At 36.5% G+C, this 13243-nt stretch overlaps 1 protein-coding gene across 1 annotated transcript in view; it reads right to left on the bottom strand.

The window, feature by feature from the left end:
* Positions 1 to 13243, bottom strand: part of LOC138328264 (transient receptor potential cation channel subfamily M member-like 2) — a 37737-nt gene that overhangs the window by 23526 nt on the left and 968 nt on the right. The window contains exons 2-17 of the mRNA XM_069274981.1: positions 12906 to 13160; positions 12495 to 12680; positions 12040 to 12270; positions 11270 to 11483; positions 10342 to 10543; positions 9905 to 10052; positions 9386 to 9479; positions 7419 to 7549; positions 6841 to 7035; positions 6391 to 6555; positions 5844 to 6025; positions 5224 to 5476; positions 4725 to 4812; positions 4346 to 4419; positions 2230 to 2361; positions 1487 to 1630 (exon numbers count right to left, since the gene is read on the bottom strand). Of these exons, the coding sequence (XP_069131082.1) occupies positions 1487 to 1630; positions 2230 to 2361; positions 4346 to 4419; positions 4725 to 4812; positions 5224 to 5476; positions 5844 to 6025; positions 6391 to 6555; positions 6841 to 7035; positions 7419 to 7549; positions 9386 to 9479; positions 9905 to 10052; positions 10342 to 10543; positions 11270 to 11483; positions 12040 to 12270; positions 12495 to 12680; positions 12906 to 13091 (2625 nt within the window). The 5' untranslated portion in view covers positions 13092 to 13160. The remainder of the gene's footprint in view (positions 1 to 1486; positions 1631 to 2229; positions 2362 to 4345; positions 4420 to 4724; positions 4813 to 5223; positions 5477 to 5843; positions 6026 to 6390; positions 6556 to 6840; positions 7036 to 7418; positions 7550 to 9385; positions 9480 to 9904; positions 10053 to 10341; positions 10544 to 11269; positions 11484 to 12039; positions 12271 to 12494; positions 12681 to 12905; positions 13161 to 13243) is intronic.

The raw sequence follows: 13243 nt of genomic DNA, 5'->3' as shown, positions 1-13243 counted from the left end.
CCCCGCCCCTCCTGCCCCATGGGGGTCAGGGTCACCATTTATGCAAAATCTGATCCCCTTCCCCTAAGGAAGTTTCTGCGGAACTCTAGGACAAGTAGCGATTTATAGGATTTACCTCTATTACCCCTATTGGGCACCGCCCCTCCTGCCCCAGGGGGGTCAGGGTCACCATTTATGCAAAATCTGATCCCCTTCCCCTAAGGAAGTTTCTGGCTAAATTTGGTTGCAATCCATGCAGAACTCTAGGACAAGTAGCGATTTATAGGATTTACCTCTATTACCCCTATTGGGCCCCGCCCCTCCTGCCCCAGGGGGGTCAGGGTCACCATTTATGCAAAATCTGATCCCCTTCCCATAAGGAAGTTTCTGGCTAAATTTGGTTGCAATCCATGCAGAACTCTAGGACAAGTAGGGATTTATAGGATTTACCTCTATTACCCCTATTGGGCCCCGCCCCTCCTGCCCCAGGGGGGTCAGGGTCACCATTTATGCAAAATCTGATCTCCTTCCCCTAAGGAAGTTTCTGGCCAAATTTGGTTGCAATCCGTGCAGAACTTTAGGACAAGTAGCGATTTATAGGATTTACCTCTGTTACCCCTATTGGGCACCGCCCTTCCTGCCCCAGGGGGGTCAGGGTCACCATTTATGCAAAATCTGATCCCCTTCCCCTAAGGAAGTTTCTGGCCAAATTTGGTTGCAATCCATGCAGAACTCTAGGACAAGTAGCGATTTATAGGATTTACCTCTATTACTCCTATTGGGCACCGCCCCTCCTGCCCCAGGGGGGTCAGGGTTACCATTTATGCAAAATCTGATCCCCTTCTCCTAAGGAAGTTTCTGGCCAAATTTGGTTGCAATCCATGCAGAACTCTAGGACAAGTAGCGTTTTATAGGATTTACCTCTATTACCCCTATTGGGCCCCGCCCCTCCTGCCCCAGGGGGGTCAGGGGAACCATTTATGCAAAATCTGATCCTCTTCCCCTAAGGAAGTTTCTGACCAAATTTGGTTAAAATCCATGCTTAACTCTAGGACAAGTAGTGATTTAAAGGAAATGTTGATGGACGGACGACGGACGACGGACGACGGACGACGGACGATGTGCCATGGCAATAGCTCACCGGCCCTTCGGGCCAGGTGAGCTAAACATTGGATAAAATTGCCTTTGTCGTCCATACAAATTGTAGGTAAATCCAATCATGTCTTTCACCTCTTCATGCTATTTATCTGTTTTCTTTCTCTTATACTCCCTGTACATATAGTCACACATTTCTTATATTGACGTGATCTTCAATATGATGAAAGTAGGTCAGCTATTAGGTAAATGTAGGAAGAAATCAGAGAAAACAAAGTAACTGTAAAATATTTTAACCCAAAAGAGATAATATATGTTAAAATCAAAGCTGTATCTACATTTAAGTCAAGCCTACAGGATTAATGTTACTAGCAGCCTAATTTTCATCACATTCTGCCGATGTAATATTTACCTTTTTCTTGGCCAAAACCCCACGAACAAGTTCTACCCATATCAGCATAGTCCAGCCAAATACAACAAAATCCATGTGTAAGTTTCCGCAGGAGGGAAACAGAACAGCCAAACTAAATATGGTCAGGTACAATATGTAGAACAGCTGAAAGATAGGCAAATGGAAAAAAATCATTCAATTAATTTTTAATTTTTAGAAATCAACATAAAACTTAATTAATACAGCAAACAATATCTTAAACCTACTGCCTAGCATCATTCTTTTTCAACATTCAAAGAAAAGTCACTTTCTTTGTCCATTTAGTTAAAGATGCTCCACCGCTGACAAATGGTGTTTTTTCACTATCAAAAACAGGAACAGACGATTTTGTATTTTTCTTCAGTTACAAAAGTTACTTACTTTACACCATTACCACCATTGAAAAGTTTGAGCTTCTTATTTTACTTTAAGTTAAAAATATGAAAAATAATTATATGCATCCCGAAAAAAATCCGTGGCACTGTATCCTATTTGGAATGAAGTAATGATTGCGCATGCATCAAAGGCGAGCTAAATTATCTGATGTTATTTTTGTGCTAATTAGGCATATATGTACACGATTAAACGCCAATTATTGTTCAAATGATGAATATCATTTATTCTCTGTCGGCGGTGGAGCATCTTTAAAGCAGATCAAAAATGTGGTAGAAATATAATTCACAGAAAAAATATGGTCTATAAGGTTAAGTTCCACTAATTATTACCTGACTGATCCAGAACTTTGTGATAGGGGCGCTGTACAGATAATAAAACTGCATGTGTACAGGTACTGTGAGATTCTGTCGTCCATACGATAACATATTCCTCATCTGGTACTTCACACTGTGGCGCTTTTTCTTTTGGAGGAAAACAAATTAAATAATGATATAGTAAAACATGTATGTAAGAAACACGTTTAAAGCAAATTCATGGTCAAATGTAGAAATTTTCTTTCCCTGATAGGATTCCAATATGTTTGTAATATTATTAACAAACTACGATTATAACAAAATAATTTTGTTGGTACCAGAGGTTTGTTATTACTGTGTTTTAATCTATCTTTAGTTTTGGTAATGCCTTAAAACAAGAGGCCCAAAGGGCCTTAACGGTCATCTGACTACCTTGGCAATAGTAAAATTAATTTCATATGGTGTCACTTTGTCAGGACCATGTCAGGATCATTTTCCATTTCGTTCAACAAATTTTATTTCAAACAAGAGGCCCAAGGGCATTAACATGTAGGAATTTAATTAGATATAGTGTCATAGTAGCCTTCTTCAATTTGGGATCAACCAGAGATGTAACAATACATTGTCGATCCATGTCAGGATCATCTCAGGCAAGTTTCAGCCAAATCACACAGACAGAAGTTGAGAAGAAGTTCAAAATGTGTTTTCAAGATGGCGGCTAAGGCGGCCATCTTGGATTTTGGATCGACCCGAAAATATCAACACTTTGTCGGGACCATGTCAGGATCATTTCATGCAAGTTTCAGCCAAATCGCACCGATAGAACTTGAAAAGAAGTTCAAAATGTGTTTTCAAGATGGCGGCTGTGGCGGCCATCTTGGATTTGGGATTGACCCGAAAAATAACAACACTTTGTCGGGACCATGTCAGGATCATTTCATGCAAGTTTCACCCAAATCGCACCTGTAGAACTTGAGAAGAAGTTCAAAATGTGTTTTCAAGATGTGGCTGTGGCGGCCATCTTGGATTTTGGATCGACCCCAAAAATGACAACACTTTGTCGGGACCATGTCAGGATCATTTCATGCAAGTTTCAGCCAAATCGAACCAGTGGAACTTGAGAAGAAGTTCAAAATGTGTTTTCAAGATGGCGGCTGTGGCGGCCATCTTGGATTTCAGATCGACCCAAAAAATAACAACACTTTGTCGGGACCATGTCAGGATCACTTCATGCAATTATCAGCCAAATCGCACCGGTAGAACTTGAGAAGAAGTTCAAAATGTGTTTTCAAGATGGCGGCTGTGGCGGCCATCTTGGATTTCGGATTGACCCAAAAAATAACAACACTTTGTCGGGACCATGTCAGGATCATTTCATGCAAGTTTCAGCCAAATCGCACGAGTAGAACTTGAGAAGAAGTTCAAAATGTGTTTTCAAGATGGCGGCTAAGGCGGCCATCTTGGATTTCGGATCGATCCGAAAAATACCAACACTTTATGGGGACCATGTCAGGATCATTTCATGCAAGTTTCGGCCAAATCACACTGGTAGAACTTGAGAAGAAGTTCCAAATGTGTTTTCAAGATGGCGGCTATGGCGGCCATCTTGGATTTAAGATCAACCCGAAAAATAACAACACTTTGTCGGGACCATGTCAGGATCATTTCATGCAAGTTTCAGCCAAATCGCACCGGCAGAACTTGAGAAGAAGTTCAAAATGTGTTTTCAAGATGGCGGCTGTGGCGGCCATCTTGGATTTCGGATCGACTCGAAAAATAACAACACTTTGTCGGGACCATGTCAGGATCATTTCATGCAAGTTTCAGCCAAATGGCACTGGTAGGACTTGAGAAGAAGTTCAAAATGTGAAAAGTTATTGCACGGCGCACGGCGGAAGGCGCACGGCGGACGACGACGGACGAAACATGACGACTATAGGTCATCCTGACCCTTCGGGTCAGATGACCTACAAATTTAAATAACTATCAATAACAAATCTTTTAAGTGAAATTATCTTGAATATTTTCTGAAGCATATGCATCACTTAAAATAATTCAACCGTACAGTATCTCTTTTCAAACTTTTCTTTTACCAGAAAGATTTTCAGCAAAGTATATGTGATTTTTCTATAATAAAATTCTCTGACTATACCCATTTCTCGCCCTGTAGTGAAGAGGGTTGTAACATAGCAGCTTCATCTGATGGCATTTCATCATCAGAGTCATCTGTAACAAAAAAGCACATCTTACACAAAGGTTTAATACCAGATTTTTTTTATTTATTCATTTCATTTTTTTTTAATATTCACATTGTTTCAGGGTGAATGGAAATTAATATGACAAGGTAAAAATAATAACGATATCAGCAACTTATTCAGCATTCGAACATTAGCCCATGGTCTAAATAATGAAATATTTCAGCCACTCAAGACATCAAAAATCTTGAAGATTCAATGGGTGACATAATTACCTACTTATGAAAATCTATCACTGAATAATCATATAAGATGTAATTGTTCAGCTTTTCGTACCTAAATTAGACTCATCCTTGGTATCGTTCTTGAGGTCATAGGTTATCCAGAGAAACATCGGAAACACCAGAAACACACTGAGGTAGAGCTAAATAATGTTTAAAACAGAATTCTTTATTTTAATATTGTAGATTACATTTTCTTGAGAGTAGGCATTGACTAATTTCATGTGGTTGTGACCATAACCATAAAATTGCATTTTTGAAAGAAAATGACATAAATTTTGCACACAAATGTAAAATTCCTAACATCCAGTGCAGATAAATCTTTTTAACGAGAAGATAGAACATTTATTCATTTTTACATTTTTCTGATTTTCTGATCAAATTGAAATTTGGACTTGTTAAAAGCACTAAAAATAACATGCTTAAACCTTTATTGAATTAGAACTGTAAGCTGATGGTTGACTAATACTACTAAACTTCGTTACAGGGGGGGAGGGGGTATAATTAATTAACTTTGCAAACAAACTGTAGAGAACAAATATCAAATATTTTACCATCAGCCAATCAGCAACCTTGAAGGGACCCAGTTCCAGCTCTCGGATCTGAAGTTTACCATTCCAGCGTTTGTCCAACCATTTCTGACAGATTGTATGGGCAATGAAAAATTTGTTCCTGGCGATGTGGGCAATTTCAATCACTGTCTTGTCATTGAAGTCAGGAAGCTTTTTCCCAAGAGCGTTTATCGCAATCACGCTGGAATCTTTGTATGCAAGGTCTAGAAGCTTGACAGCCATCTTACCAAAGTCACTGTATAGATAACAGAATTCATCATCTCAAAATGAATGACTGGAAAGAGTATGTTACAAAGATATAAAATAATTGTGTCATAAATGCATGTTTAAAATAGTCAAGCATCAGCAACTGTAATTTGTTTTCCATTTGAATATAATTTTAATTAAAGTTTAACACATGCACTGTTTTAATACTATCTTCTTGCCACACCTGAAATATGTCAAATTTTTAACATCACTAAATTTTACTATCAATGAAAATACCTTTTCCTTCATTTTTGTAATGATTTTCATTTTTTGAGGATTCTTTTGTTTCAATTCCAGACTTGAATCGTTGAACATTACATCAAGATATTTCACTCAGATCAACATTAAGTACATACATTGCTGATTCCCGAACTTTGCGCTTGGTATCCAGGTCACGGCACCAATTTTTGGAGAGGTTGTTCCAGATCATGCTCACTATAAGAGCCATCACCATCGGATCCTCCGTCCTCTTCCACAGGACCTTTGTAAGCTCTGGGTTAAATGTTATGGCAGCCCAAAACACCAATGTATTGATTGCCTAAAATAAACATACTTATTCTGATGTATTCAAAATTATGAAAATGACACAGCTGATTTCTAATAAGACTGATTAATGGTGCTGGTGGATAAGAGGTCATATATTCTATTATTTATTGAACAAATCATTGCTTCTCTTTTTTGGCTCTAACAGTTTGAAATATGGTGTCGTCACTCTTAAATTATACTTGCAAGCAACAAGTTGTGGCCCAGTACCAATTCTCATCATCGCATGTGTATTGATATTTGTATGATCACTCATTGTATGAATTTGCATGTTAATCGAAGATTGGTACTTGGCAAGAACTGGTTGCCTGCCAAGAGTGTAATAAGTAAATATTTGTTTCCATGGAAACCACAACTCACCCTCCTCTCAGCTACTTCCTGGTCTGTGATGTAAGAACCCACAGCATTCATCGATAATTCATAGGAGGACACCAGATGCTGCAGGAAGGTCACTCGGTACAGTAGACGGTTAAAATCACAATCGTCGCCGATAACAAAGTCCTTGTCTACCGGGTAGGAAGAGAACTGAAAAAGTGTTGGATACTCAATCAATAAATGTGATATGAGAATGTTTAGTGACAATTAGCACTGTTAACTTACTGACAATTAGCACTGTTAACTTACTGAATTTGGTGTATTTTACAAATGATATTGAAGCCTAAAAGAAGGGGGCGAAGCACACATAAGGATGGAGGAATATGGTACTATCGCTCATAATCCAAAGTTGCAACATAGTTCTGCCAACCTGAAGTTAACAAGGCTTTACGGTGTAGTTTTAAACTGCATTTACGGTATCCAAGTTAGACTAACCGATGCTTTAGCTAAAGCTCCATCCAGACAAACAGTCAGGAAAAACTCCTCGTTCTCCAGGTTATTAAATAAGTAGAGCAGCTTGCGATGGTTAAGGTACTTGTGGACTTGTATGGCGTCTCTTTGGAGGAACAAATCGACAAACTCTTCACGCCCTTTCTTCAGCAAGGCACGGTCAAATAGTTCATGGGTGATCTGGAAAAAATCATAGTCTTTCGAAATGCAAATCTCAAGAATTAGTTATGTAACAATCAATATTTGCCAAACACATGGAACCATACCAAAAGTAAAGGTTATGGAGAAAGAACAACATTATTGATCAAATCTGAAAAGATACACTTAATAACCTGATCCTTTTCCTAGTGTAAGAGAATTTTTTCACTGTATAGATACATTTTAATATCACATCAGGAAATCAATTCAAAGCTGCCTACTAAGAGCGTTACTATCTTATTAAGTAGTGGTAACGAACCAATTAAGAAGAAAATTACTGTTTTTTCTTTCTAAATATGTCCAGGGTTAATTTTGTTTTCATCAAATCTAAAGCGTATCTTTATGTGACACAAATCTGTACAAACCTTGATTCTTGCCCAATCATATTTCTGAAATATTTGAGAAACAGCAAGGTCACATCGATTCCAGTCCAAGGTCAACTTAAGGTCACACTGGAACTGCTCCTGAAATTTCCTGCCACGTTTCAGTGCCTGGGCTGTAAGGATTTTAATCGTCATTACAAAACAAGTTTCATGTCAAAGCTAATAAAAATCACCTATTAAACTGTCATCTGGAATTAAAGGGACAATTCAATGAGGCTAATTCTGTTACATAACCACGAGGCAAATTATGACATAAATGTATTGTTCTACATTCCTTATGAAACATATAACAATAAATATTGACAAATTCCAAGACATTGTTAAGTATTTTGATTGATACCGTTTAAATTCAAAATCGTTGATCAATATGATTAAGCAGGTATAACATGAATGCTGTACATGTACCCATACCCAAAGTCATGTATGTTAATCAAATGCAATACACAACCACAGAGGAGTTGGTGAAATTATATTTAGACAAGAAGCTCAAAAGACTTTATGACAGTAAATGATGTCGTCTTTAGAGCTACAATTGGTGCCTATTACTGCTGATGGAGCAAAGTAATGATTATACAAACCATTATAAAACGTTTGTTTGCATTTCATCTTACTTGTTTGACATCGCTTACTTACTAAGCAATAAAACTGAACCACATAGATAATCAAATTGCCACCGAGGCATTATTTTTTACGTAATACATATGAAGATCTTTCTGAAGGGGATTTTTACGGCAAGTCCACAAATTGTGAATATGACGTCGTGTGAGCGGTACGGTAGACATTAAGAATGGTAGTTATGTTTGTTTTGGACAAAAATAATATGTAAATGCATGTATACGCATGAAATAATTGGAAACCTACAAAAAAGTATAAAAAACTGAGTGATTTTCGTAGGCAGCGCTCCACTACGACACATAGGGACCAATTCGTACCCGGCCGAAAGGTATAGAAGGCCAGGTACGTATATTCGTTCTAGACAAGAACATGCACCTAATAACGTAAACACACTACTGTAGGAGCGATTTGAGTAGCTCTAGACAAAAGATTCTTTCCATCAATGGCAAGGGCCAAGGTTCAGCATACAAGACATCCAACCACAATGTGTAATGGCGGACAGCCAGCGAGTTTGAATATTTCACATACATTTCACTACAGTGGGCTTTTCTGGCATATCACAGTAAAACCAACTAATCTAATTTCCATAAAACAGGTTTGTTTCTGATATATATACAAATTTAAATGTACTCTTAGACTGAATTGTCACTTTAACCAATTAAGTCAAGAGTTTAAATATTTCATGATCTTTGGGTATCCACTTTGTATTACCCGGTACTGTACTGCATGGTTACTATTTTAACGTCCTATTAACAGTCAGGGTCATGTAAGGATGTGCCATGTTTGTTTGTGAAGGAAAGTAGTGTTGGGAATCGGTCGCATTTTCATGATCGATCATCACTTCCAAGCAAGTGACTGATGATCGACGAATGATTGATCATGAGCAAACGTTTACTTCACTCCGAGTACAGATTTCATTTCATTTACTTTTCTACCAAATAACCAATCTACTTTCACTTTTGTTTCTGGGAAAATCCATATGTCCTGATGTTGTAGTGGGGATCGTCTTTCACACATTTACATCGGAAAATGAAGATGGATTATTAACTAAATGCTACATTTTATTGAAATTGTTTTCCCGATAAAACGCAAATTAATGAACAATGAAATGTTAGCTGGTGGATGTGATTAAACAAAATAGACAAGGGTGGAGTATTTTTGGTTCTGAATTATTGCTGAATAATTATTATATAAGCCATATTTTCAGCTAAAATTATTTTTAATTTGTATCAAATTCTCCAACATTTGAGGTTGTTCACTGAAATAATTCAATATTTCTCCAAAATAGAAAATGTGTAAAAGAAATTAGTGTAGAGAGGGTTAGTCATACATACATTTAAATAACGCCAAAAGTAAGTACTTGTCGAGGTTCTTGAGATCAGAGGAAACTCCGTCCGTTGGTAGGATGGTCAGAAACTTTTGTTCTCCCTATAAAACAACAGACGGAACACATTACAACTCTTAATATAATAGATAATTGAAAACAATTAATACTTATTATTACATTCTATTTAGCAGTGATTTTTCTCCTGGTACTCTGGCTTTCCTCCACCTGTTAACCTGGCATATCCATAAATGACCATGGCTGTTAATATGATGTACAAGTGTAACACAAAAACTAAACATATGGGAATTCTAACTTTGTAAATTACATAAGACATGAATTTTCTGAAGAGATTATCTTATACATAATAAAGATGCATGCAAATTTGTTAAGATCTAAGAAAATTAAGAGATAAAGAAATAAAATGAGATATTTAATTCAAGTCAACATTTTTCAAACAAACTATAAATATGAGGTACATCTATAGCATGTAGCACTATGAAATTGGAACTTTTGGGTAAATTGATACCTGATCAGCATTTTGAGCACACTCCAGTATTTTATCACGACAGCGGTTACGAGCGATTTCATCTTCTTGGAATTCAGCCGGAAAGTACTTCATCAGCTTCTTTATGAGTTCTGGTTTGACGTAAGATTCGATATGCTCAGGATGGGGTCTGTCAAAGTGAAAGAACAAATATCTTGGAATATCCTGTATATCTATAAATTCTTTCATCTAATAAAGACATCTTCTATTTTCTAATAGAAGAAACACTATTATCAACACTGAACCATCAGAACAGTAAGCATTTCTAGTGAAAAAATCTCACTTTTGTCAAGTATCTTAGTAATACTTGTAGTAAAATCAGAAACTACATTTCTTGGAGTTCGAAGTAAGTGATAAAATCTCAATTTGCCTAGTATCTACATGTATTGTTAGTAGTAGTTAGTAAAAGTAGAAATTACCTTTCTTGAAGTTCGAGGTAAGCAAAAGAAATAAGGTCAGCTGCCAGTCCTGTTCCCTTCATCACCACGACCGGTACATTTCTCTTCAGTAGCTCTGCCACATGGTCCATCTCCAGCGGTCCACCCTGGACCAGAAGGCCCACCATAGGGGTACAAGTACTACTGATTATCTGAAGGTCATCTGGTACAGATTCACCAACGTCTGAAAAAGTTGTGAAATAATACTTACTTTGGCAAACTATTAGCAAAATTTACTTTCATACTGGTAAATTCTCTGCAAAATTCATTCTGGTAAATTATCAGCAAAATTTACTCTCATACTGGTAAATTGTCAGCAAAATTTACTCTGGTAAATTATCAGCAAAATTCATTCTGGTAAATTATCAGCAAAATTTACTCTCATACTGGTAAATTGTCAGCAAAATTTACTCTGGTAAATTATCAGCAAAATTTACTCTGATAAATTATCAGCAAAATTTACGCTGGTAAATTAGCAGCAAATTAACTTCTATATTGGTAAATCATAATTCACTCTGGTAAATTATCAGCAAAATTTTCTTATACTGATAAATCATAAACAATATTAATTTGTTATCTTCCAATGATTGTTATGATATAATGTGTCCTGAAATGATTATCAAACAAATGTCATAGCAGCATGTATATGAGCTGGTACAAAATATTTCAGAGGAAAGACTGATCTTCAAATCTCGAGATAGATGTTGATTTTAACAATGCTTCAGATATCTGACAGTGTTATGAAAATATTGTATTGAAAATTATTTGTTTTTGCTAATCTTTGTTCAGACATCAGATATTAAATAAACTAGAGAACACCAAATAACTGGATGGTAGATATTAAAGTAAATAAGTCACAGAAGGTAGGTACTTAAAACATTCTGGGATTTCAAAATCTACAGTTACTCACTAAGAACAGAGTCACTGAGATTGGTGATCTTTCTATATCGCTTAGGTCGGCCCACTGGGGTGAGAAACCTCTCCTCCAGTTTGATACGGAAATTCTCTAGCTCCCTAAGGTCAGTTACATTCTCCAGCATGATGTAGTGTGTGTGGTCGGAGTTGAGTTCCTGTTTGTCAGAGAGAGGCTTCTGGCCCTTATTTTGGATGTTCACTGTTCCTGCCTGATAAAAAGATGAAAGCATCATATAAACAAAATATCACTGATGTTATACCACATGGCTGCTTATTTTTGTGGTGCCAATGAACACTGGTATGATCGCAAATATTTAATCCACGAAAAATTAAGAAATCGATGAATTATATGCCCTATACCCAGATCTTGAAATTTTAAAACCGCTAAAATTCAATGTTCTCAGTTTAAGTCTGAAATTGCAACTAATTAACATACATATCCAAACAGCTATACTGTATTTCAAAATTATTATATCGTTAAAAGTGAACTGATATAAATGAACTGCTGGAAACATTTGCACATGGTGGAATTTTGAGAGATAAGGTTCTAAATTAATTGCTATTTGAAATAATTGTTTTACTCATTTGAGGTTTTATTTGCAAAGAAAGATGTAAATTTAACTAATTACATGTAAAAAGTTGACAGAAAAAATTCAGATACCTCTAAAATTGGAATGCTTGCAATAACGTAATTATCTAAAAGAACCTCTTACATTTTTAATTGTTATTGCGAATCTTTTTTTTTAAACTTTTAGTCTTACTTACTGTAGAATCAATCTTGGAGTTGTACGATAGTAGAGACTTTGGGACTACACCAATCACAGTTAGTTTGGGGAGACTCTCCTGCTTCGGTTTACTCACGAACTTCATTGACATTTTGGTAAGGCTGGGAATCTTACGCCTTTGTTTCTCATCTTTAAAGGCATCTCCTAAGATTTTGGTAATTCCTCCATCAAACCCGTTTGTAAGTATCCACATCTCGGTAGTATTGGCTGCCTACAAAGGAACACAAAGTCAAATTCCATCTGCTATCTCAGAGGAATGTACAAAAGTCACAAAAGTTACTACAATATAGCACCTTGAAATAATCATAACATTATAAACTGCCTTTTCATACAGTTAATATAGATGGCAAACTTTGAAATTTGAATTTCTAAACACAGCAAATGATTACACTATCTACTAAACAAAGCCATGGCAGTTTTTCTTTTTTGTATTACCGTTATAATACCAGTCTGGAAATCGTGCACCAAATCCTGGTCCTTCCAGTGCTTGTAGTGTCTGTTACTGGTAATGAGTGACAGGATTATATTTGGCGTCCTTTTCTTCCACACTTTGGCCATAAAATTAGCTACATCGTCAGCATCAGCAGCCTCAGGTACACTTACGTACAAACCAGCATTAGCCTGTCATTTCAAAATTTAAAGTTTTTGAAATAGTTTTTATAAAAACTAAAAAAAAAAACTTTGTACATTGTGTTATAGCTTTGTCATTTTTTATAAGTTTTCATTTATTTTTTTTGAAATATGAAAGCATGTGTGACTACATGAAACACATGAATGTCGGAGTAAAAACTACATGCCCATCAAAGCATGCCCAAATCAAACAAAATTAAAGTACTAAATGAATACCTTTTGACCACTAGCCTCGTCGTACACGAACTGTATGACCCCTCCGCTGAACCCCATATCTTCCATCCAGCTGGGGTCCAGGGAGTCGGTGCTGAACCCAGATACATTACTGGTCACTGTGGCATAGACTGGATCTATGGCCACTTCAGGATAATCAAAATTATCGTCAGAGTTTTGTGACGCCATGACGAGTGTGTTGTAAACTGTTGAAGGTCACAAATTTATCTTTCTGTCCATTCCCATGCTGTTACCTACCTAAAAGCCAAGATTAAATTTCATTTTCTAAAATATATGCAAATAATTCAAACAGAAAAAAGGAACCATTGGGGGCAATAATT

This window comes from Argopecten irradians, chromosome 7, assembly GCF_041381155.1.
Source record: "Argopecten irradians isolate NY chromosome 7, Ai_NY, whole genome shotgun sequence".
NCBI lineage: Eukaryota > Metazoa > Mollusca > Bivalvia > Pectinida > Pectinidae > Argopecten > Argopecten irradians.
The sequence above is the reverse complement of the archived record's forward strand: the minus strand, read 5'-3'. Positions and strand labels throughout refer to the sequence as shown.